General features: G+C 38.0%; 1 protein-coding gene across 2 annotated transcripts in view; it reads right to left on the bottom strand.

The window, feature by feature from the left end:
- Nucleotides 1-26,435, bottom strand: part of RANBP17 (RAN binding protein 17) — a 316,163-nt gene that overhangs the window by 25,009 nt on the left and 264,719 nt on the right. For both annotated transcript variants that reach the window (XM_029215882.1, XM_029215883.1), the window contains 3 exons: nt 18,323-18,537; nt 16,033-16,171; nt 4,103-4,269 (listed from right to left, as the gene is read on the bottom strand). In XM_029215882.1, coding sequence (XP_029071715.1) covers nt 4,103-4,269; nt 16,033-16,171; nt 18,323-18,537 — 521 coding nt within the window. The remainder of the gene's footprint in view (nt 1-4,102; nt 4,270-16,032; nt 16,172-18,322; nt 18,538-26,435) is intronic.

Genomic DNA, 26,435 nt, shown 5'->3' with positions numbered 1-26,435 from the left:
CTACTGAAGTATGATTCTTATAACTCCTGACAGCTCTTTACAATTTGTAGTTAAATGTCAGGTTAGCACAAAGTGGGAGGGAGGGGGAGAGACAGCGAGGGAGAAAGAATTATAATTAGAACTTTTTCTGGTTTTTAGTACAGCTCACTTGAGCTAAATAGTTAAATAGAAGAGGTTAAGATAAACTAAAACCTAAATGTTCTAATTCCTCCATTCAGTGTATTTAAATTTTAGAGAACATAATTGCTAAAAATACCTTGTTAATAAGTTAATTGCATAATCTAATCAGTAATACTGACCATCACATAATTCTTGTTCTACTTCTATGGAAGTTGCTACTCTTTTGAGAGCAGGTAGTTTTAATAGAAGTTATGATTTAGAGAAGCATTCAGCCTCAGTGTCCTATTCTTATAATCTGAAAGAGAATGAGTCTCATCTTTGAAATGCCCTTCTACTCTTATAAAACACACTCTTTCATGTACCTAATTTGGGAAGATCCTTCTTTCATTCTGTGATATAACTAAATGTATGCTGACCTTTGAGTTACAGATACAAACACTTAACATGACCAGGGATAAAACTGAAAACGTTTCACGTAGAAATTTTATCTTCCAAATTACCGTAGCAGATCCATGCCTAACCACTGTTACTACTGGCCTGTTCTTAAAACTTTAGTTTATCTCTCTAATGACATAAAAACATGGAAACTTTTTTTTTTTTTTTGCTTAATATACGTAAACTGGGTTTTTCTCAGTTAAGTTAAAGCAATGCTGGTTAGACAATAATTCTTACTTAAAATAGATTCACTTAATTATAACAGATCTTCAAATGGATTAAAGGTAATGCTTTGCAAATTTAGGTTTGTTTGCAAAATATGGAAGATGGCTTATTTGGAGAATGTTTTTAAAAACACTGAAGATCTAAAGCCACATAGCAGGTCATAATAAACACATTTTCAGGTGAGAGGCACTTAAAATGTCTCATAGGAAAGGCCTATAAGAATGTCAGAAGACCCTTTATGTGGGTTCATGCTTCATTTGCTGTGGAAGCTTGAGGAGATAACTTTTGCAATTTAGAATTGACACTCTTCATGCAACTATGCTTCCAGCGATATAGGTCCAGGTTGGTGGTGCAGGGGGAGAACAGTTCAAACTAGTAAATAATTGCAGTATCATTGCATCAGTTTAGTTTAAAGAGCTGACAAACCCTCTCTAAACTCCAAGCACAATTAGTCATTAGGGTCTAGTTTTTCAGCACTGTTAAGCAATTTGTAACCCATTCCTTTTAATAGGGTTAGGCATTACTTAACTGACACAGATGCCTTGAAAACTGAAACCTTGAGTTATGAAGCAGCAACCTTGTTCATTACCTTCTCTGATAGGCAAATCGTCTATAAAAACAGCATTTGATGGGCAACCAATGAATAATCAATGGCTCACTTTTCATCTGAGTGTGAAAATGAGAATAATCTAATATAAATTCCCTCTGGAAAGAGGCTGAAATCTTGGATTCTGCTGCTCTTCAGGGTTGATTTATAAGGTCTTGGAAAGCTGATGCAAACAGATGATCAATGGGACCCATCCTTGCTCATAATAACCCCCAACTGGCCCACTCCCTCTTTTCCAAGTCTATCCCTTCAGGCTATTAGCTGTGTCCAGCTAATTCTTCCCACTACTCCTGCCTGCTGCTTTTACTCTGGCCATCCGTTCAGTCCAGCCGACTCAGAAGTAATTTTATACGCGGCAGAGAGCGGGTGGAATTGATTTTTCACTCAGTGCTCAGTTCCCATCTGAATAATTATCAATTTTACTGCCTCATAAAGGGAAGAGTCAAAATTTCAAATCAATTCAAAAGAGCTTTTGAGACGACAGAAACTGTGCATAAGAATAGAGGTCAAAGTTGTCAGTGACCTAAGGAGATGATGTCAGATACTACTATACCCAATCATTGACATCAGAGGCACTCAAGATGATATAACCTAGTGCTAATGCAAATCATATTTATGCTGACTACCAGAGACCGGTCATTAATATTTAAAATGCTATCTGAAAGCCTACATTCCAAATAAATAGAATGTATTCCACTGTTAATAAAGATATATCACTACTTAGTCATATGCTATAAAGTAAAGGATTACTAAGTACTATTAACACATAGAAATTACTTAAACCAACAAACACATGGTAATTCTGAGTAAAGACAAACTTGAATGTCTTCTGCACAACCACATTACTTGTTCTGCACAGTCGGATGGTATTTGTCTAGGACCATAGCCTATTGATTTTTGCTAAAATTTTCTACCCACTTAAAAGTTCCTGCCGACGTTTATGGGACAATATTGTGATCATGGTTGAGCACTGGCAGGTGGCAGACCTGTCACTTGCCACGGTGGGGTGAGCGCTGGGTCTGATTGCTGGCCAACCCATGGTTGTTTATTTTCTCCACTGCCTACACGCTCTAATTCTGTGGTTCTCAGCCTTCTTGTTGCAAAACACCTGAGGGCTACGCCACACTCCCAGCAGTACCAGTGGCTACTGCAGAAGGATGGGTGAGGAACAGTGCATCCAAATCTTGATAGAATGTGTTATTCTGAAAAGGCATTCCAGGTGAATCTGAGATCTTATCCAGCAACTAGTCTCCTGAGAATCAATGGTGTAAGTAAGTGGTAAGGACTTGGGCTTTTGAGCCAAACAGACTTTGGTTCACATTCCACTTTCCAGTTTATCTCTCTGTGCTTCAATTTATTCATTTGAAAAATGGGGATGGTTATATCCACATTGCAGGGTTGTTGTGGGGTCTAAATGAGGAGATGTCTCTGCAGGTCCTCTCCTCCTGTCATCACTATGTTAATCCAATTATCACATAATTAGTTAGTTACTTGTCTCTCCTTCCCACCTGGCAGGACACACTTATTTAAGGAGAGAAATATGTCTCATGGGTCTTAGTGGCTCTCGCACCTTGTACATAGGAAGTCCTCAATAAATGTGAGTTACCTTCCTCCTGTTTAATCACCAACATGTTGTAACAATTCCAGGGTCATACCAAATAGTTACAGGCCCAGAACCCTTTGCTTATTTACACAAAATCTTAATCACACACCTCCCTGCCAGGAAAATAACTGGTTAACTGAAACATCACCACAAATAAAGTTTACATAATGTCATTTAAATATTAGCAAAAAAAATGACAGCTAGGAAGAAAACCTCTTCCATGGCTGTCTTATTCATTTTCATCATTTATTTACTCAGACTGACACTTTTTTGCTGATTGCAGGTGACTTATTTGCTGGCTAATGACCAGGTTAAAGTGTTTATATTTGCAAACCACAGACTATTATGGAGATAGATAATTTGGCAAAAGAAGACAACTGGAAGCAGTATAAAGATATCACTTTCCAAATGTAGTAGAACTGGAATATATCATAGTGATGCTATCTCCACAGTAAAATGGTATTATTCTCTTTGAAACATTTCTGGCATATATGATTTAATTTTATGCATGCTGTTACTGTGATTTGCAGAAGTTTTTAAAACATATTAAACTTGGACCTAATTCATATTAGCTAGTCAGAAAACATTTGAAAATAAACAAATCGTAGCTTTATTACTTATTATTTAAATGTTCGTGGGAATATGACCTATCTGAACCTTGATTTCTCATCTTAAAATGGGGAAAATGATATGATGAAGGGAAAGTTCCCAGCAAGCTGCCTGGCACAGACTAGGAGCCCAGAAAATGGTAGTTTCTCAACATACCAGAGTATTCACAAGGCAAACCTAAGATGACGTTATTAGAGGCTCTGGGAAAGAAATCAGAGGTTGACTGTTTCTAGTTCCAGCTTTGACTTTTATTTCTCTTGTCTCTGGAAGAGCTATCCTCTTTTTGAATTCTAGCTTCACTGAGGTGAGATGAATGACTTAGAGATTTCTGGAGGGTGGGTAATCCTGAGGCCAGTGTACTATCCTCCCTACAGGGAAAATACTCCTAGAGAAGACCCAGTAAAGAGTCTTGGCAAGACCAGTTGCTCTAAGGGATATTCAGAGACCAGATTGGCTTTTGGGAAACTCTTCTCTCTTAAGCTAGATAAGCAACCACCAGTTACCTGCTGCAGGACCTCTGGATTTTGCTGCATAAAATGTAATAGTCTCTGACCAGCCTGGGCAGCCTCTCTGCATCGAAGTGGCTTCCTGCCCTCTTTTGCTATGTGCTTGAAGAGGTAGGTGACGATGTAGTCTAAACTGGTACAGCAGCTGGAGGAGACAACTGTATCTGTGTGAACAACAAATGAGAATTCATTTGTATTACTAAAGTGTTTGTTTCATCTCACTATAATGCCTAAATTAAAAAAACCCCCAACTTTCTGGTTTCAAAGCACTTTAATCAAACTGTAAACTCCTTGAGGGCAGGGTTTTTTGCCTTGCTTTTATCTCTTTAAACCCAATGTCTACTACAGGACCTGGAATAGAGACATGTTAGTAAGTAAATGATTCCTGGATTGCACTGGACAGAATTTTCCATATGTGACCTTAATGACCCTCTGTTCAACTGAAGTGACTTTATTAAATATCTACTTGGTGCAAACTGCTCTGCTTCAGGGGAAACAGGGTGTAAACTTGCTGCAAAGTACTTTGCTTCAGGGGAAACACTCACCCTGGTGTCAAAGAGCTCATGATTTGGTACGTAAGTCACTAGCACAGTGCTGCGCAAAAATGAGTGACACACTGCTGTGAGAAATTTGGGGGTGGTATTGTATTTGGAAGGGGATTAAGGACAGTTTGGTGAAGGAGGTACCACCTGAGATGGGCTTGGAAAACTAATTCCAGTTAAACATAAGGAAGGACATTTTTCACATTTTTCACAATGTACACAGTAGGGTGAAAAGGTATGGATTTTGAAGCCAGACAGCTCTGGTTTCAAATTCCATCTTTTCCAGTTATTTGCTGTGTTGTTACTGTGAAGGAGCCAATTAACCTTTCTCATCATTTATAAAATATGCTGCAGAGTTGAATGAGGAGAAAAATAACTAGAAATTCTCACAGTAAAAATAACTGACCTAGAGGGTATTATGCTAAGTGAAATAAGTCAGACAGAGAAAGCCAAACACCATATGATTTCACTTATACGTGAAATCTAAAGCAAAAAACAAATGAACAAACATAACAAGAGAGAAACAGTCATAGATACAGGGAACAAACAGGTGGTTGCCAGAGGAGAGGAGTTGGGGGGGGGGGCGAAGATGAGAGAAATAGGTGAGGGAGATGAAGAGGTACAAACTTCCAGTTACAAAATAGATGAGTCATGGGGACAAACTGTACAGTGTGGGGAATATAGCCAATAATAATATCTTAGTATGGTGACAGATGGTAACTAGACTTACCACAGTATTTTATCATTATCTAATGTATAGAAATATTGAATGACTATGTTGGGCACCAGGGACTAACATAGTGTTGTAGGTCAATTATACTTTAAAAACAAACAAACAAACAAACAAACGAACAAACTCACAGAAGAAGAGATCATATTTGTGGTTATCAGAGGCAGGGGCTAGCAGGAGGGGGAACTGGATGAAGGTGGTCAAAAGGTATAAAGCTCTCATTATAAGATAAATAAGTACTAGGAGTGTAATGTACAACATGATTAATATACTAACACTGCTGTACATTATGTATGAAAGTTAAGAGAGTAAATTCTAAGAATACTCATCACAAGGAAAATATTTTTTTTCTTTTTCTTTTATTTTGTACCTATATGCGGTGATGGATGTTCACTAAACTTTACTACGGTAATCATTTCGGGATGTACGTAAGTCAACTCATTATGTGGTACACCTTAAATTTGTATAGTGTCGATTGTGTCTCAATAAAACTGGAAGGAAAAAAAGTATGGTAGTTACTACTAATTTTCCCTCATAGTGAAAAAAGGGGAGCAGGACCTTTTGGTGTGAGTAAAAGAATGTGTAGAGGAATCATAAGAGAGAAGGCTGACAAAGTAGTTTGGGATCTTGAGGGCATCCAGTAGTAGGTCGAGACATTTACATGTAATTTGAAAGGCAACAGAGGTGTTATTGAAGGTTTTTTTTTTTAGCAAGTAAGTGACATGAGTCCTTTGTACACTACATATCATTTCATATACCTCTAATAACCACTTCTGTATACAGTAGGTACTGTTGTTTGCATTTTTCAAACGAGAAAAATGAAGCTCAGAGATAATTAGCTTATCCAAAGTTCATGGTTTTGATTCAGAGCATGACAGTGCCCAGATTTTTTGGCGAATGGTAACACATGGACACAATTCTGGGGAGTTTATGATTAATAACAGAAACAACAAGACAAACAAAAACGCGATGGGCACTCAAAAACTGGCAAATTTGGTAGATTCAGAAAAGAAGTAGATTGGGAGAGTAGGGCTGGGAAGCAGATTATAAACTTCCTAGGGGAATAGTTACTTTCTTATTCATTTTACTCATCTCTAAGGTTCTGAGACATATGTGTGCTTGTCATAGATTAGAGGTGAAATATTAGTTGATTTAATTAAAGAATGGGTAGGCAACGCTAATCGGAGAAAGTTTTTTTTAAAAAGTCTTGAGTTTTGTTTAGTAATAATACTAGAATTGATATAACACTACAATTTAAAAACTCTCACATACATTGTTTTAGAGAGGAATGACATAGTAAATAGAGGTAGGTTTGGGGACAGGTTTTGAAATATAGAAGTATGCATTTAAAATAGATGATAATGGTAGCTGACACAGGATCATGAGGGGTTGAATGAAGGTCTAAAAGATGGGCATGGACAATAATTTTGGGAAACTGTGGAGCCATATAGGCTTTTGAGAAAGGAGCTTTTATTTCCTTCTAAAGCTATGGCAGTTGACTAATTGACTGATTGATTGATTATGTCTCCCCACTAACTGGGTTGCTTTGCAGAAAAGGAAGCTTTGGTTTTATAACCCTGGGAGGTAGTATATAATGCAGTAGAAAACATTTAGGCCTAAGAATCAGGCACAGACTTGTTGAACCTGTTTGCTTTTCTCTTTTCCTTCACATTTCTACCTTTGAAGTCCCAATCATGAAAGTAAATGGATTAAGTAACTTAACGTGTACAAAGGAAGCAAGCAGGAAATAGATATGGTTCCCCTCACCAGTGAAGAGCAATATGCTATCAATCATACAAAAATTATAAAGACTTCACATAGATTTGGTGACCACATGCCATGAAGGTTGCATTAAAAGGTTCCAATCTACTGAGTCAGCTGTGAAAAAGCCAGGTAAACACTTTAGACATGAAGGTTGGAGCATATATCCTTGCAGTAAAAGCAAGAAGAAGAGCTTTCATTATGGCTGATTTATTGTTGGGGGCTTTGAAAAGGATAAATGTTATTTCAGGGTAGACTGAAAAGTGTGGAATCATAAGGATCATGGGCCATTTGATCAAAAACAGAATGAATAGTGATGAGGACTATGTATTATTTTTAGTTTTCTCTATTTGCAGCTCAAGCTATTGTGTGAGATTCAAACAATGAAACTCTCCTGAAATAAAAGAATGAGCAGAAGTCATGAATTTTCATATTTTCCTAGCTCTTGGTGTTTATCATCCATGATTTAGACAATTCTGGACAGATTTTTTTAAGCCCAACAGGCACTTTGTCCTCTCTAGCAACTTATTGTTTGGCACTGAAACAACCAAATGCCCCTTTTTTTCTGCAACTAGTCTCCATGGGAAGCATATGCATCATTAATAGCCCTCTTGTTCACTAAGACCCATCATAGAAAGCTGTTCTGTAAAGTTAACTGTATAGGAAAGAGTTGCTTAACTGAGAGTCAGGAGAATGATAATGGGGTTGAAATTACATTTGGCTTTGACTCAAAATTTCTCACCATAGCAGAGGGGAGGATGAAGGTCTTGGAAAAATATAGTGTGAAAGGCAATTTCAGAAACAAAAGGCCTATTTGGATGGTGCAGCAGTTTAGGGTTGAATCTGTATCTTCTAGATGTTTGACTATAGGAAGATTCAACTCCCACCTCTGTAAAATGTGTTTAATACCACCTAGTTTGTTTTGAGAAATTAAAGATTAAAGACAAAAAGTGTGTAAAGATTGTAACATAGCGCCCAACACTTGTAGGTTTCCCCCTTTTCACTTCCCATTTGTTTTTCTGGCTATTTCAATTCCTGAAATACCAAGCCTGTCATTCTATTTAGCCAATCCATAGCTTTCTTCTCTCTTTAGCATGTTTCTGGTGGGAGAAACTAATGAACAAGGTCTCTAAGTTTCTACGTATTTCCTGAATGTTTTATTTCCAAATTACATTTATAATATTTACTCCATCCAATTCAAGAATGTGTTTCATGACAATAACATACACCCTTTATTAATAATGAAAATTTTATTAATAATGACCTTGATGGGGAAATTTCTGGTGGTTTCCAGTTGGTTCAACTTTTAGCTTGCCCCCACCTTCCCTTATCTTGTCTTCTGTGCCATCCTTTGCTTTCCTGGAAGGCACCCCCATTCCTGCCAGGGCTCATCTTCAGAGGCCTTCCCTGATCACTTCTAAAAAAGCCATACAATCATTCCTTCTTCATCATCCTATTTTGAGTCTTTGTTTAGCGCTTATCATGACTTGACATTTTCTTGTGTACGTGGTGAGTGTGTGTGTGTGTGTGTGTGTGTGTGTGTTTACTGTTGTATCTCCTCACTAGAATATAAACTGCACGTGAGCAGAGACCTTATCTATCTTGTTCTCTACAGCACTCTCAAGGTCTAGAATGGAACCTGGTACATAGCATGTGCACAGCTGATGTTTACTAAATGAATGAGTTGAGAGTCATTATTAGAAGCAGCTTTTTGTAAGCCCCGTGCTTGGTCTCTGTATGTAAGAGTATGGGGGTAGGTGGTGGTGGTGGTGGTGGGTGATTAAAAACATGGAAAATATAATATATAAATACAATCACTTTTTCTTTTCACAAATTATAGCTGGCCTGAAACTAAAAATGCTAGTAAATGATTAACTAAAAAAATTTAATATCATGTTAAGCATATTATCTATCATTGGTTCAACTTTTCTGTACCTCCCTCTCATTTTTCCCACTGAGGCTACAGTAGAACTGAAGCCTGCCTGTAACCCAATTAATGCCTCTTTGCAAATTTTTCATTGTTGGAAAAGGAGAAACCCAAGTGGTTACATTCAACAGTCTAAATAATCCTCTTTCTTGAAGACACAGGGCACAATTCACCTGCCAAATTGTGACCTTTATCAGATGGATCCCGCAGGGTGGTGAGGTGAAGAGGAATGGGTTTTAGAGTTAGAAGGACTCCTAGATGAGGCACTTATTAGTTGTATGACCTTAGGCAAGTCGTTTCACCTCTCTGGGCAGCAGCTTACTCATCCGTATAGTGAAAATAACATTACCTAATTCATTCATTCAATATATACTCATTGAGCACTTACCACATGCTAGGCACTGGGAAAAAATTCGCGATTAAGACACACTGTTCCTATCAAGTAGGAGGCCTACAATCAAGTAGGAAATAAGGACAAACAGTGCTATTCGCATATTTAACCCAGTTTTGGTATGCAGAGTGGTTCTGAGAATGAAATGAGTGAAGTACACATATGAAAACACCTATGGCAGCATCAGGCACAGAGTCCATGTCCATGGTCATACATTCATAAGTGGCAGCACTGGGACTGAAATTCAAGTTCAGTATTCCCTGCATTATGCCACTTTGTCAAGATTCCTTTGGAGACTTGTTAAAATGCTGATTTCGGGCCTAAGATCCCATGTTGAGAACAACACAGCCATCCGCAACTAATTCCAAATCTTCAAGTATTACTATAATATGAGATAAAAGAATGTCAAGACAAACTGTAATAATAAAAGACTTCGGTTTCTGTCCATGAAGGATTAACTGCTATGAGAATTTTTCCTTCTGCCATAAACAACTAGAAAACAGGACAAAACATATGAAACAACGGTTTTCAATTGTTGCACAAGAAGCAGTATAGGACTATGAAACCAGAGAGGAGGGAAACAAATGAGGTAATACCTACCCAACTGCTCAAGCTTACTGCGCAAAGCAGTTTCCAGGCTACTGGCCAGGAAAGGGGAACCCAAACAAAGCCAAGTGGTCTCACTGAGTTGAATTTGGGGAGGCTGAGGCAGCTAGAACTTGTGGGACAGAGTATCAGAGAGTGGGAACTATATAAGAAGTGAGCTCTGGAGATCTGCAGAGGAGTTCTCTCTAGTCTTTGAACAATATAACAGATATACATAACATATGTGTAACTGGAGTTCCAGAAGGAATGGAGATGGAGAGAGGCAGACTATAATTATTTGAATGCAAACTATGATTATATTATTTGATGGTGTAGACGGTAAACCTTAGAGTACCACTAAAAATTAAAAAGTATGACTAATAAACCCACAGGGGATATAAAATGAACTCATTAGAAAAACATTTAATTAATCCAAACCAAAAGAAGGCAGGAAAAAGAAACAAAGCCCAGATAGGATAAAGAAAAAACAAACAGCAATATTATAAATTTAAACTCAAATATACTGGTAGTTATATTAAATGTAAATGGCTGAAACACTATTTAGAAGGCAGAGGCAGTCAGATTTGATATAAAAATATGACTCAATTATATGCTGTATGTTAGGCAAATATGTCCATATCCTAATCCCCAGAACCTATTAATGTGTTAGGTTACACAGAAAAGAATAACTATGGTTGCAGATGGATTCAGGTTGCTAATCAGTTGAACCAAAAATAGGAAGATCATCCTTGATTATCTGGGTAGGTCCAAGGTAATTCCAAGGGTCCTTAAAAGTGAAAGAGAGAGGCAGAAGACATCAGAATCAATGGGACATGTATCTACGGAAGAATGGTCAGAGATATTCAATGTTGCTAGCTTTGAAGATGGAGGACAGAAGCCATGAGCCAAGGGATGTAGGTGATCTCTAGAGGCTGGAGGAGGAAAGGAAATAGATTTGCTCCTAGAAAGAAAAATTGTTCTGCTGACACCTTGATTTTAGTCTGGTGAGACCCATGTCAGATTTATGACCTAAAGAACTATATGACAGTAAATTTACATTGTTTTAAGTCACCAAGTTTGTAAGAATTTGTTAAAACAGCAATAGAAAATACCTGCTGTCTTCAAGAAACCAACTTTAAATATAAAGACACAGAAAGAATAAAAGTGAAATGATGGAAAAAGAGGCTAATTCTAATCAAAAGAATGCTGGAGAGGCAAGTAATATCAGACAAAGTAGATTTCAGAGGAAAGAATATTACCAGAAATAAAGAGCATCACTTCATAAGGATAAAGGGGTAAATTAATCAAGGGGACATAACAATCCTAAATATATATTTACTTGATAACAGAGCTTCAAAATAATTTATGCACAGACGGATAGAATTAAAAGGAGAAACGGACAAATCTATAATTATAGTTAGAGGTTTCAGCACTTCTCTCTTGATAATTCATAGGGTAAGTAGAAAACAAACAGACAAAAAACCAGTAAAAATATATAAAATGTGAACATTATCAAGCAATTATACCTGATACTTAGAGAACATTCTTCCCAACAACAATGGAATGAATATACATTCATTTCAAGTGCCCATGGAACATTCACCATATTTTGGACCATAGAAAAGATTCAACAAATACAAAAGTTATAACAACCACTAATATGATTACGATGGAATTAAACTAGACTCGATAACAGAAAGATCAGAAATTAAACAATGTGCTTCTAAGTAATAACTCACTGGTAAAAGAAGAAATCACTAAGGCAATAAGAAAATATTTTAAAACTGAATAGAAAAAGTCCCCGGGACTTCCCTGGTGGCACAGTGGATAAGAATCCGCCTGCCAATGCAGGGGACACGGGTTTGATCCCTGGTCCGGGAAGATCCCACTTGCCGTGGAGCAACTAAGCCCACGCGCCAGAACTACTGAGCCTGTGCTCTAGAGCCCGCAAGCCACAACTACTGAGGCCCGCATGCCTAGAGCCCATGCTCCACAACAAAAGAAGCCACCGCAATGAGAAGCCCGCACACCACAACTAAGAGTAGCCCCCGCTCGCCTCAAAGAGAAAGCCCGCGCGCAGCAACGAAGACCCAACGCGGCCAAAAATAAAATCTTAAAAAAAAAAAAGCCCCCAATATATAAAAATTTTTATCAGTTATAGCCACAGTAGTGCTTAGATAAAAGCATTAAATGTGTACATTAGAAAAGAAGAAAGGTCTAAGATCCACAACCTAAGCTTCTGCCTGACAAAACTAGAAGAGGAAAAGCAAATAAACTGAAGGAAGGAAGTTATGAAGATCATACCTTAAGTCAATGAAATAAAAATATGGAAAAATAATAGAGAAATCAATGAAAACTGGTTCTCTGCATAAAATTGATAAACCAAAAAAAAAAATGATAAACCTGGAGCCAGAATGATAAAGAAAAAAAAACAACACAAATTGCCAATGTCAGGGATGAAAGAGGGAACACTACTAGAGATCCTACAGAAATCAAATTGTATAACAAGAGGATATTACGAACAATTTTATGTCAGTAATGTCAGATGAACTTCAGATGAAATGGACAATTTCCTTTAAAGACACAAACTATCAAATGCTACTCAAGATGTAATAGGAGGGACTTCCCTGGTGGTGCAGTGGCTAAGACTCCGCTGGGTTCGATCCCTGGTCAGGGAACTAGATCTCACATGCATGCCGCAAGTAAGAGTACACATGCCCACAACTAAGGAGCTGGCAAGCCACAACTAAGGAGCCCGTGAGCCACAACTAAGGAGCACACAAGCCGCAACTAAGACCCAGCGCAACCAAATAAATAAATTAATTAATTAAAAAAAGAAAGATGTAATAGGAGGCTGGAATAGTCCTATATCCACTAAAGAAATTTAATTTATAGTTAAAAACCTTCTAACAAAGAAAAAATCTAGGCCTAGTGGTTTCACTAGGGAATTCTATCAAACATTTCACAAAGAACTGATAACAATTCTACACAAACTCTTTAAGAAAATAAGAGAGGAGGGAACATTTCCCAACTCATTTCATGAGGGCCCTAGACCAACACTAAAACAAGGCAAAGATATGAGAAGAACAGAAAACTATAAAAGAAGAACCATAGAAGAATACATCGATAGCTGTCATGAACATAGATGTAAAAATCTGTATCAAAATTACAGAAAGTTGAATCCAGTAATATATAAGAAGGACAATACATCGTAACCAAGTGTGGAATGCAAAGTTGTTTTAACATTCAAATATCCATCAATGTGGTGATTAATATCATGTAATGTATTAACAGACCAAAAAAGAAAAACCATATGATTATCTCAGTATATGTAGAAAAAGAATTTGATAAAATTCAACACCGATTCATGATAATACTCTCAGAAAACTACAAAAGAAGAGAATTTCCTTAACAAGATAAAGAGCCTCTACAGAAAACCTAGAGCTAATATACTGAATGGTGAAAAAGAATGAATGTTTGCTCCATAACACTGGAGACAAGGAAAGAATGCTCGCTACCATCACTTCCATTCAACGTTGTACCGTAGGTTCTAGCCAGTGTGATAGGGTAAGAAAAATAAAAAAAGCCATATAGGGACTTCCCTCGTGGTCCAGTGGTTAAGACTCCACACTTCGAATGCAGGAAGCATGGGTTCGATCCCTGGTTGGGAAGTTCTGCATGCCGTGCGGCCAAAAAAAAGCCATACAGATTGGAAAGAAAGAGGTAAAACTATCTTTATTTGCAGACGCATCTATGCAGAATATCTTAAGAAATCTACAAAAGGCTACCAGAATTAATGAGTCAGTTTAGCAAAGTTACAGGATACATGGTCAGCACACAAAGAAATCAATTGCAGTTCTACATGGTAGCAAAAACAATAGAAATTGAACTCAATATCATTTACAACAGCATAAAAACAGAAAATAGTTGTAAATACAACAACATATGGACAAGGCTTATATATTCAAAACTTCAAAAATGCTGTTGAGAAAAGGTAAAGAAGATCTAAATAAATGGAAAGATATGCCATTGCCAGGAATTGAACACTCAATATTGCTAAGATGTCAGTTTTCCCCAAACTGGGCTAGAGATTCAATGTAATCCAATAATAATTCCCCTGCTCATTTTTTTTCTAACGTGAGAAACTGACAAGTTGACTCTAAATTTATAAAAAAGGCAAAGGACCCAGAATAGCCAAGACAATTTAAAAAGGGAAAAACAAAATCAGAGGGCTGTACTATCTGATTTTAAGACTTACTATAAAATTAGGACAGTATAGAAATGGCACAAAGTAGTCTAACAAATAAAGGATATTCTTCAGCAAAATATGCTAGAACAACTGAATATCTACATGTTAAAAAAGGAATCCCAGCTTTTACCTCATAATACTACATACAAAAATTAAATTGAAATGGATCATAGACCTAACCATAAGAGCTAAAATTATAAAACTTTTAGAAGAAAACACAGAAAAAGCCTTTATGGCCTTGGGTTAATAAGCAAAGATTTCTTAGGATAGGACCAAAAAGACATGAACTGTAAGAGAAAAAAATAATTGGACTTCCTCAAAACTGAAAACTTTTATTCTTCAGAAGATACTGTTAAGAAAATAAAAAAGACAAGCCAAGGCTGAAAAAAATACGTGCAAAACATAGATCTGATAAAAGATTTGTATCCAGAATATATAACAACTCTTCCAAGATAAAACAACCCAGTTAAAGAAATTGGGTTGAAGATTTGAACAAATATTTTACCAAGAAGACAGATGAATGGCAAATAAGCAAGAAAAGATGCTCAAATCATCATTCATTAGTGAAATGCAAATTAAAAACTCAAGGAGATTCCACTTCACACCCACGAGGATGGCTAAGATTAAAAAGACTGATAATAGCAAGTGTTAGGGAAGATATAGGACCACTGGAGTCCTCATACATTGCTTGGGGGAGTGAAATGGTACAATCACTTTGGTAAACAGTTTGGCAGTTTTTTGTTTTAACATCTTTATTGGAGTATAATTGCTTTACAATGGTGCGCTAGTTTCTGCTTTATAACAAAGCGAATCAGCTATACCTATTCCTATATCCCCATATCTCCTCCCTCTTGTGTCTCCCTCCCACCCTCCCTATCCCACCCCTCTAGGTGGTCACAAAGCACCGAGCTGATCTCCCTGTGCTATGTGGCTGCTTCCCACTAGCTATCTATTTTACATTTGGTAGTGTATATATATCCATGAGTTTGGCAGTTTTTAATAATGTTAAATATACACTTAGCACACAACCCAGAAATTCCATTCTGGTATTTACTCAAGAGAAATACCTGTCCACAGAAAGACTTGTACATGAATGTTCATAGTAGCATTATTCAAAACAACCAAATAATGGAAACAACCCAAATGTTATTGGTTGGTGAACATATTAACAAACGTAGTAATCCATACCATAGAATAATACTCAGCAATAGAAAGATAAAAACTTTCGCAAAACGTGGATAAATCTCAAAGGCATTATGCTAAACGAAAGAAGTCAGACACAAAGGACTACAGGTTATATGATTTCACTTATATGAAATTCTGGAAAAGGCAAACTACAGTGAGAGAAAGTAGATAGTGGTTCCTTGGGGCTGGGACTAGGGGAAAGGGATTGATTAGAAGGGGTCAGGAGGGAGCTTTTTGCGGTGATGAAGATGTTCTGTATCTTGGCTGTGGTGGTTCATGACTGTGTATACGTTTGTAAGGACTCATTGAAATGTTCACTTAAAATCAGTAATTTTTACTGTGCGTAAATTATACTTTAATTAAGTTGATTAAAAAATAAACTATATCAAAATATGAAAAAGGGCATTTTCTCTCTCGCAGGTAATAGTTATAAAATAATCTTTCAGTTTGGGTAAATAATCTTTCCCCCTTTGTAGGATGATCATCTCAAAAGCACATACATTAAGAGACCACAATCAAGTCTTTCCTCTGAAAACAATGTTCTCCATGATACTTACCAAGAGTACTGAGTCCCTCTGAGATAGATGTGAGAACATATAGGAGTACAGGAGGCTCTAAGTTGGTGACGAAGCTCATGTGGTCCTGGGTGAGACATTCCAGGAGTGGATAATAAGACTGGCTCAGTTTCCGATATTGCTATAACAGAAATACTAAATGTCAAGCCACAGGGAAGCAAAAGACGTGTCACAGTTCAGTGAAAATTGCCATTTATAATATTAGAAATTGTGACCTTACCCATAAATACATAAAATAAACATAAATACATGGAACAAATGACATAATGATTCTCAATTCAGTATTTAAAGGGGTTCTAAGAAAAATCCCTTGATCTCTAGAAATCCTAATTTGAAGCTACAGCATACCCTAGTAAGTAATTTCAATTTTGCCTTATGTGGTTAACACTTAAGTGCAATTAAAATTGCTGCAGTATAGAAGACTGAATGATTTTTTCTGGGCTGGAATATTGTAACACTGAACAGTGCTTAATAGTGGCTAGGCAACCTTTTTTTTTAACACAAAGAAATTTGTGTTATATATTTGTGTTATAATAGCATTTGGCATCATAGTCTGCTATATTTACACAATGCCAACCCATCTAATTAAATCATAACTTGGTAAATGGCTTAATATTTACCATATACAACAGGCAAAGGATAAGTGCATGAGAAAGATACCTGGAAAGCCTCAAATGGAACCCAAACCAGTATCAAAGAAGCACAACACTTATAAGAGAAATAAACCATATCGATATTTATTAAAGTAAAATTGACTATCTCCATAAGAATCACATGGGGTGCTTGTTAAAGATGCAGTTTTCTGATTCCCATTTCAGACTTACAAAATGAAAACCTCTGGAACGAGGTCCTGAAATGTGCATTTAAAAAATGTACACTAAGGGAGTCCCATGCACCCTCAATTTTGAGATTACTGAGTTAGAGGTTTGCTTGTCTACTAGAAAAAAGAATAGAGAAATTCCTGGAACCATATCAGGCTTTTTTGGTGGGCCTCAACTGTAGTGAAGAGTTCCCTCAATGAGGAGGCTGTAACACATGGCTGATCTGACTCAAGTTTCCACTTTGTAATTTCTGTTGTACAGGCAGCCTTCGATGAACATTCCATTCTACTGCAAAGAGGCTTGACAACTTTGGCTTGAGATGTGGTTTTTTCGTTTTTAGTTTTTTTTGGCCATGCCGCGCAGCTTGTGGGATCTCAGTTCCCTGACCAGGGAATGAACCTGGGTCCCTGGCGGTGAAATTGCAGAGTCTAACCACTGGACTGCCAGAGAATTCCCGAGATGTGGTTTTATGAAGACTAGCTTAGAAAGGTGGAAGAGGGTACCTCTAGTGCATTAGAATGTCAAAGGAGCATTTCTCATACAGGCTGACTAACCAAGGCCCCCAGATCTTACTTGTAACCTTGGGCTGGGAGCAGGTGGGAAAGCCTAAACTAAGCCTGAGCATGAATTTGGCTGTGTTACTGAAGTAATTACTGCAACCACACTGGGCATATATTAGCTTTTGTGTAATCAGGATGAGATATTTAAAAAAAAGTCTGATAACGACTCAGACTCAGCTCAGTGGAGGAGCCTGGAAATTTGAATTCCAACAAGCACCCCAGGTGATTCTGAGGGGCAAAGTTTGAAAACAACTGACATAAATCACAGAGACTAGATGGTAGAGTAGAAGAGGGACCTAGAGATCACTTTGTTTAATTTACTGATTTTAAAGGTGAGGAAATTGAAGCCTGGAGAAATAGAGAAGGTGATTTATTCAAGGTAAATGACCAGCAAGTGGCAGAGTTGAGACTACATACCAGGCTGCTCAACTTCCAGTTTAGCACTCTGTCCACCACACCTGAATTTTAATGGAAAGCAAGGCCAAACAGCAAGGGGAGTACACAGAGTAGAAATGAAGGAAGGAGAAGATCCTATAGTCATTCTGCATTTTCTGCTCCAGGAAACACAGACCTTCTCTGAATTACGAGTACAGCTGTAAGCAATTAGTTGAAATTGCTAATTACATTCTCTCTAGACACAGAACCTGGAATACCTGAGATGACCAATTTATCAGAAGATGGTAGCTGCAGTTCTCAAAACTGCACATTTAATTATATAAATACAGCCACTATAGTTATTCAAATCCTGTAAGTTAAATCAAGAAGCTGTCCTAAAACATAAAATGATCTGGTGCTATTCTAACTCCTTGGGCTTCATTATAACAATTCCAACCCTGTGGTGGTGTTACTTCACGTTTCATACAAAGACTCCCATGACGCATGATTGCTTACTAGCAAGTCACTGTGGGACACTGACAGCAGCATTTTGACAAAGGCCTGGAGTACATTGTCAAAATGGTTGTCCCCATACAACTTGAAGACGCCAAAGCTGACATAATTTCCACACAAGGCAGATTTGAGAGCTGAATAGCAGATGGAGATGCCCTTGAGTTTCATTGGATAAATCTGATCTTTTGAGAGGCTCCCAAGGGACAGGATCTGATTACCTGTTTTAGGGTAAAAGCAGAATGAGTAAGTGACATAAGTAGATGTAACTCAAAGCAGTTATGAGGCACAATATTCAACATTTTCACTTTACTGCTATTGTTCACTTCCCCCTACCATTGTTGCAAGAATTACATCATCCATATAATGAAAAATATAAATACATACGGCAGTTTACCTGGGAAGTGCAAATGGCCTGAGGAAAATCAGTCACGAGGTACTGGAAAAGTTTGATATTTTTATCTGGATGGTGATTACATGAATATATATGTGGATGCACAAAAATTCACTGAGTTGTACTCCTAAGATTATTTCACTTTATGTACTTTAATATATAGGTTATCTCTTCTTCAATAAGGAGTTAAAAAAAGTAGGAGTAAATAACAAACTAAGTCAAGAGAAAAAGATAACTTAGAGATATAAATTACTCTGAATTGTGGGATGAATTTTCAACCTTTTCACATGCACTTGATATTGAGTTACTTCACTCTTAGGAGCCTCATAGGTTTGATACACGAGTTAAATGAAATAAGACACAAGAAATTCTTGGCACAGTGCACAATAAATGTTACTTCCTTTTTCTTCTTAGACATTTTTTCAGAAGATCTAAAGAGACGATTGTTTAAAAACCGTACTTAAATTCTATGTCTGACCATCAAAAGATGAAGAAATGTTTACATAATCACCTTACAGTTTTTTATAGTTAGCATTTACAACTAATAGTTTCTCTTTCTGAAATGTGTGCTAGTAAGGTTTGTTACCAGGCAATACCTAAGAATGCTTTGTAAAGAATTATAAAGTCATACATGTTTCTTAGCTCCGCTTTTTCCTGTTCAAGTGAGTACTGCTTCTAAAATTGAAACTAAATTCAATTTACAAAATTTAGAGGCATATTGTTGTGGTTTTGTACTGTGTCTATTGGGCTAAATAAGAATTAAGTTTCCCAGAACTCATTTCCCTGTACAGTTGTGGGCTAGAATTGAGCAAAACAGAAATCTATATGAGATTTAGAAGGTGGAAGTGAAGTAGCAGCCATGACTTTCTGAAGGTTGTTGTGATTAGAGGTGTGAGAAAAAGATGTAGAAATACCGCTGGGTTTTAGTTTCTCCTTGTTCTTTCCTGCTCTGTGTCTAGAACTACAAGCCCTGTTGACGAATGACCCCAAGCCTACCACCAAGTGCTTGGCAGCACACGTACAGAGCAGGAGCTGTGCAGAGGCAACAGTCTTCCATTGCTTCTTTACCACTACTCAAGTCCCCCCTCTCACCCCACATCCTTTCAGGGTCCCACCCCAGCAGCTGGATGTCTCTAGCTTTTAGCTTTCCCTGCAAGCTCCAACTTGTCCATCCATGCCATTATTTCAGGAGGGCCTATTAATGATTTTTCTCCTGAACTTCCAACTCTCCCCCTTGGACCTATTTTCCCATCTTCACCCAAGATTGTACAAGGTCTAATTCCTAAAATAAATTCCCTGTTCCATCAGTGTCACAGTGTCTGTTTTTCCTTGTTTGAATCCTGACTGATAGGTATATTATGAAAACCACATGTTTACTAAAGAGGTTAAGAAGGACCAATAATTCTAGCAGAGCATGAAACAGGACTCGCCCTGGGTGAAGGTTCCCTCCCCTTTCTCTGCCTTACTGAAACATTTCCACACACAGATTTTCTTCTGTGCATCCTTTGAAGCCCATGTGGCTTTGCTTATAATTTGTACATTAGAATGACAACACCATTGTGTCGGCTGAAGCATATCTTGGAATTTACTCCGTGCCACATTCTGTACTCTCTCTCATGATCTCATCCTAACTTACCTTAGAAAGATATTGTAAGTTTCATAAAGATTCAACTCAGTACGATAGCGTTCACTTAATAGCTACCCTGTGTGAGGTGCTAGGATAAACGAATGAAACAAAATCTTTGCTCTGAAGGAGTTCAGTCTGCTGGGAGAAGTAGATTTGTAAATAAATAACTCCGTACAATGTGACAAACACTATCAGAGAGGTCTGTCAAGATTTTATGGGAATAGAAGAGACTGACTTTGCTTGGGCAGGAGAGCAGTGTGGGAAAGGCTTCACAGAGCAGGTTACTTCTCAAGGATCAATCACAGTTTTTCAGGTGGACTTGAAGGGAGAGAAGAGTATTCCAGAAAGGTTATATGCACAGGCATGAAGGTCTGAAAAAGCAGGGTACTGCAGGAGAGGGCAGTTTTCAACCACTGCTTTTCTACCTTTGCCTCCAATTCAATATAAATCAAGGTAGACATTTCCCCCCACTTCCCTTTCCCAGGAAAGAAAAGCACTGCTTACATGTGATGGAAAAAGCTAGGGTAATTTGGTGGTAGTGGTGGTGGTTTACACATTTTGGGTCTGTTAAGGAGGCCGGGGCAAACGGAGAAAACTGGGTCATCTTTCAGGGACTTCTTACGCTGATGTCCTTATGGGGGAAGTAAAGATCCTATATTCTTCAGCACAAGATTGAATAGGAAGACGAAGAATTGTGATGGGGAAAAATTTTTGATTCTAAAGGACTGGATAACCTATCATCAAGAAGGATTAATTATTTAGAATCACAACTTTTATTGCTGTGTTAAAGCTGCAATCTGGCATACTTGTTCGTTTGGACTGCTTCAGACGCATCTGTGTTAATTAAAACAGTAATTAGTATACCACTATGACCTTGAAAAAGTAATACTTTTGAAAGAGGAAACTATATTTAATTGTGCTCAAGTGGCTCCGCATTCCGTGGTGGCTGTAAGACTATGGAAGAGAAGACGTGGCCGCATCATTATTCACTCCAATCAGCTTTATTCAATCTATGTTATTCAACAACACTTACTAAAGTTGGAGGCCCTGCCCTCCAAAAGCTTAAAATCTAGCAGTTAGACTCACATTGCTGTAAACAAAAGTGACTGAGCTGAGGTTTGGTTTTGATGTTCCTCTATAGGTATGACAACCCTCCTTGCCTTCCTTATTCCACCCCACACCCATAAAGTCCCATCTCCTTCCTTCCCAGAATTTCCTTCCTAAGAGGGAGATCTTTGTTACACTGATGGACCGCTGGGAGATGAAGGCATTGCCAGGCTGGCAGCCACTGAAGCCAGTAGCAGTTGCCACTTGTACAAAAGGAAATGATACGTTCTTTAATGAAATAAGAGACTTCTAAAGTTTAGAATCAAAAGGAAAATCTCTGATTGTTTCCCACTGATTATATCTGCCATAACTGGGAGCAGGGGGGTGAGATGCTGTTACAACCTTAACATCAGACCTGGGTAAGACAGATGTTGAGGCTATGCTGGGGCTCCGGAAAAGGATGCTGTGAACTGAATGGTTTACCTGGCTAAGGGCAATGACTGAGGAAGGGAAGCACAAGTGTTATGGAACTGCCATTCTTACTGTTGTATATGCTATAACAGGAAAAGAAATCTCACTAAATAATAAGGGGAAAAAACCTGGGAAATAAGCATAGAAGACTCCTGCTATAATTTTGCTTATTACATATATTTCCCTCATTATAAGCTTACATTAACTGCTTGGGTTCCTCTTTCTTAACCTCTATTCTGTCTTTTTTGGAGAAGCCCCCCTTTTGTGTGTGTGTGTGTGTGTGTGTGTGTGTGTTTGGTTAGCTTCCAGCATTCAGAAGTACCCTTCTAGACCACTCTCAATAACTAGATTTAGAGAAGGATATATAAGAAGATGCAAAATCTCCTTTTCTGTTTATCTGATATCTACTTTCAGACCTACTTTTTAAACAACTTTTTCCCCTTCTGAGACCCTATCTCTTCCCTGATGACTGACTCCATGATGTCCTCTACAGAAGAGGCTCCCTACACCCAAAAAGAAGTGGCCTTCCTTCAAAGGCCTCAGCTGGAGAACTGTGTAACAAGATAGTAGTCTAACACAAAACAAACATACAGTGCGTAAGGTAGTCATGAACCAGGTGGGCTTCTGAGTCATACCGACCTGGGGTTTGAATCCTACTTCTTTGCTCACTACCTGGGTGTCTGAACAGATTATTAATCTCTGTAAGTCAGTTTCCTCATCTGTAAAACGAGGACAATAACAGTACTTATAACTCACAAGGCTCTTATGTGGAGTAAAAGGGACAGCATACGTAACGTGCTTACCACAGTAACTGGCACAGTGCTCATGTAAACCATAACAATACACAGTACTAGGCGTTCATTTCTTTCTCCAGTCTACTAGCCTGTAAATTCATACATGGGGAGCTATGGCCTGAAAAAGAGGAGGAGGTAAGGCTGGTGTGTTTGGTGTAGAATAACGTCCCTTCCTTCTAACACATAATTCAAAGTAAGGTCAATACTATATCTTCGACCACTTTCCCTTTATTCCTTCAAAAGAGAACTGGCTGCAGGGGGTCTTTGGCCCACAATCTACCAGTTCTCTGTGCCCTCAAAAGAATACGTTTTAAAAAAGGTGCAAGGGATAAGATATACTGTAGTTGTATTTTATACCAGGAAGAACTAACAGTATGAACAATGTCACTTCCTGGTTTATAAAGCAATCCATTACATTGATTTACCTTTTCTTTTTCCCTTTTAATCTCTAAAATTTTAAAGTGAATTTGATATTTAGCTGACAGCTCTACAGGTTGAATGTCTTCATTGGTCATCAGAACAATTATGGGAAGAGAAGTGCAAGCTTCCTGACATTCCTTTACTTCAGGTCACTCAACCCACTCTGTCTCTGTGCAAACCAGCTGAGGCCCCTGGACGTAAATGGTCTGGGACAGAAATGAAGCTGTGGAGACTGGAAAGGAATATAACATTTCCCTTTCATGTTGAAAAAGATTAAAACAATGCAGCATTGATAAGCATGTGGGAAATTAAGGAAATTGTTGGGAATGTGAATTAGTATAACGATTCTAGAAGGGTAATTTGGTAAATTTTATTAAAAATATTAAAAATGCGCAAATCCACTTTTGGGAATATATTCTAATTCCAAATGTTCACTACCATATCTACCTATCTCCTAGCGTTTGCACTTACACACTGTCTTCTATAAAAGCCAGCCCCTCAGTATGTTGAACTAGCTCCCATCTCCTCTTAAGTGCTTGAGAACAAAGCACAGCATTTTCCCCATTTCTCTCCTATGCAATCTTTTTTATTTTAAAAAAAACTTTCTCTTGGCCCTACTTCCCTGCCTGATATTACTCCCCTTTGTAACAAAACTCCTTAAAAGAACTGTGACCTTCACTGTCTTCATTTCTTCTCCTCTGATTCTCTTTTACACCCACTCCACTGAAAGTGCTCTTTTCAAGGTTCCCAATGACCTCCTTGTCCCTAAACGTAACGGTCGACTCTTAGTCCGCATCTTATTTGATTCATTGGCAGCTTTTGACACAGCTGACTACCTCTTCTTCCTTGCCTTCCAAGACACACACTCCTGATTTTCTCTTACTTCAGTGTTTGCTCATTCTCTCCTTTGCTGGTTCCTCCTCTTCTCCCTTTCCTCCTAACACAGAATACCCCTGAACTCAAAGCTAAATCTTTTATATTTAAATTCATACCCCCACCCCGGTGATCTTATCTAGTTTTGCAGCTTTAAATGCCGTCTAAGAGTTAATGACTCCCGTATTTGTTTCTCTAGGCCAGACCTCTTCCAATCCTCAGACTTGTATATCCAACTCCGTATTCAACACCTCCACTTGAATGTCTAATCAACACCTCAAGCTCAACACAACCAAAATGGAACTTTTGAGTCTCCCTCACACCCATTCTCAGCCTTTTCCATCTCAGTTAATGGTAACTTCATCCTTCCAGTTGTTTATGCCAAAATCCCTTGATTACATTTTCTCTCTCATACCATATATCCAATCCATCAAGAAGTTGGATTTACCTTCAAGATATATCCAGAATCTAACCACTTCTCACTACTCCCACTGCTATCACCTTGGTCAAAGCCAAGAGCAAATCATGTCAGCCCTCTGCTCAAAACATTCTAAAGTCCTTCTCCTTCACTTGGAGTTAAAGTCAAAGTCCTGATAACCTTTACAGGATATGACGTTACATGACATTGCTTTTGTTATTACTCTCTTTTGTTCACTCTGTTCCAGCAACCAATGTCCTTGCTGTTCTTCAGACATGCCAGATACACTCTTGCCTTAGGACCCTAAAACTTGGTGTTCCTTCAGCCTGGAATACTTTTCCCCAAGATATCTGCGTAATTAACTCCCTTATTTACTGCAAGTCTTTGCTCAAATGTCATTTTCTCAATGAGGCCTACCTCAATCACTTTACTTAGTAATGCAACATGTTTCCCAATCCCTGGTACTTCTAATGCTCCCATCTTTATTTTATTTTTTTGCCGTATGCAGGCCTCTCACTGTTGTGGCCTCTCCCGTTGCGGAGCACAGGCTCCGGACGCGCAGGCTCAGCGGCCATGGCTCACGGGCCTAGCCGCTCCGCGGCATGTGGGATCTTCCCGGACCGGGGCACGAAGTCGTGTCCCCTGCATCGGCAGGCGGACTCTCAACCACCGTACCACCAGGGAAGCCCCTAATGCTCCCATCTTGATTTGCTTTCTTTCTTTTTTTTTCCCCATAGCACTTATTACCTTCTGACATACAAAATAATTTCTTTTTCAGTTTTGCTCACTGATATATCCAGGGTCTAGAACAGCACCTGCTGCTCCCAATATATATATTTGTTGACTGAGTGAAGCTCACAAAGCTGAATGTACAGTGTATGTACTTGCTGCAACAGTGTATTATAGTGAAAATTACATGTTTATAAAAATTACATTTATCAAAAGGTGAATAATTAAATAAATTATAGTATGACCATAAAATGGAATGCTTTACATCTATTTTAAAAGATATGGTAGAAAAAATTATGAAAAACCAAAGGAAAAAAAGAGATATGGTAGATTTAGATATGTATTAATATAAAGTGATGGCCATGATATAAGTAAAAAATAGCAAATTGCAGATTAGCAAGTATATTATAATATCACTTTTGGAATAATATATGTATATGCACACATAAAAAAGTATGAATGAGCACACACTAAACTGTTAATGATGGTTATCTTTGAGTGATGAGATAATCAGGAATTTTCACTTTCTACTTTCTCCAGCAATTCTGAAATCCTTCAGTTTACTGGTAGACCATGCTAATGTTTTATATTTATATGATTTTGTAAAAGCTATTGCCTGCTTGAAATGCCCTCCTCAAATTTCCAGGCCCTATTCTTATTTCCTTCTCTGGCTCCTCAGTTTTGAGTTAGAAACTTCTGGGCTCCCATAGCACTCTGTATGCTTCTTAAGCATAAAAGTGAGCACAACACATTATAATTCTTTATTTACTTGTCTGAATACACTGCTGGACTCCACTAAGAGAAGAATCACTAAGATTATTTTTGTGTGTCTTATTTCTCTTCCTATCCCTTGTAACTCTCAAACACACAGTAAATGCTCAATAAACGTTAGCTGCATGGATGAAAGAATCTACTGAACTCTAAGCCACTTGTTTGGAGATCACGCTTACTTATTTAACAGCTTGTTTAGCAGTTTTTGCTTGTGTGCAGAAGTGGCCAAGTCCAACACGTGTGGATTCACTGCGAAATGTATTCCTCAAGGCCTGGGATCCTCAAGGTGTTGATCATTCCATCGCCTTAAGAAGATTTTTGTGAGCTTACTCTACTACCTTGTTGTCCTATGTCTCCGGCCACGTTTCTGATACAACTCTATGTCCCTGACCACGTTTCTGATACAATCTAAGGTTATGTCCATGGTTCCTGGATGATCTGTTTTCCAGAACTGTTATTTCCTGATAACATTTTAAGTCTCTAATTATTTCAAGTCCAACACGTTGTTCAGCTATCTTTTTTTGTTTTTGTTTTTTGTGGTACGCGGGTCTCTCACTGCTGTGGCCTCTCCCGTT

This window comes from Monodon monoceros, unplaced genomic scaffold (genome assembly GCF_005190385.1).
Source record: "Monodon monoceros isolate NGI ecotype Baffin Bay Population unplaced genomic scaffold, NGI_Narwhal_1 Super_Scaffold_12, whole genome shotgun sequence".
Taxonomy (NCBI): Eukaryota; Metazoa; Chordata; class Mammalia; order Artiodactyla; family Monodontidae; genus Monodon; species Monodon monoceros.
This window is presented reverse-complemented; position numbering and strand designations above follow the sequence as displayed.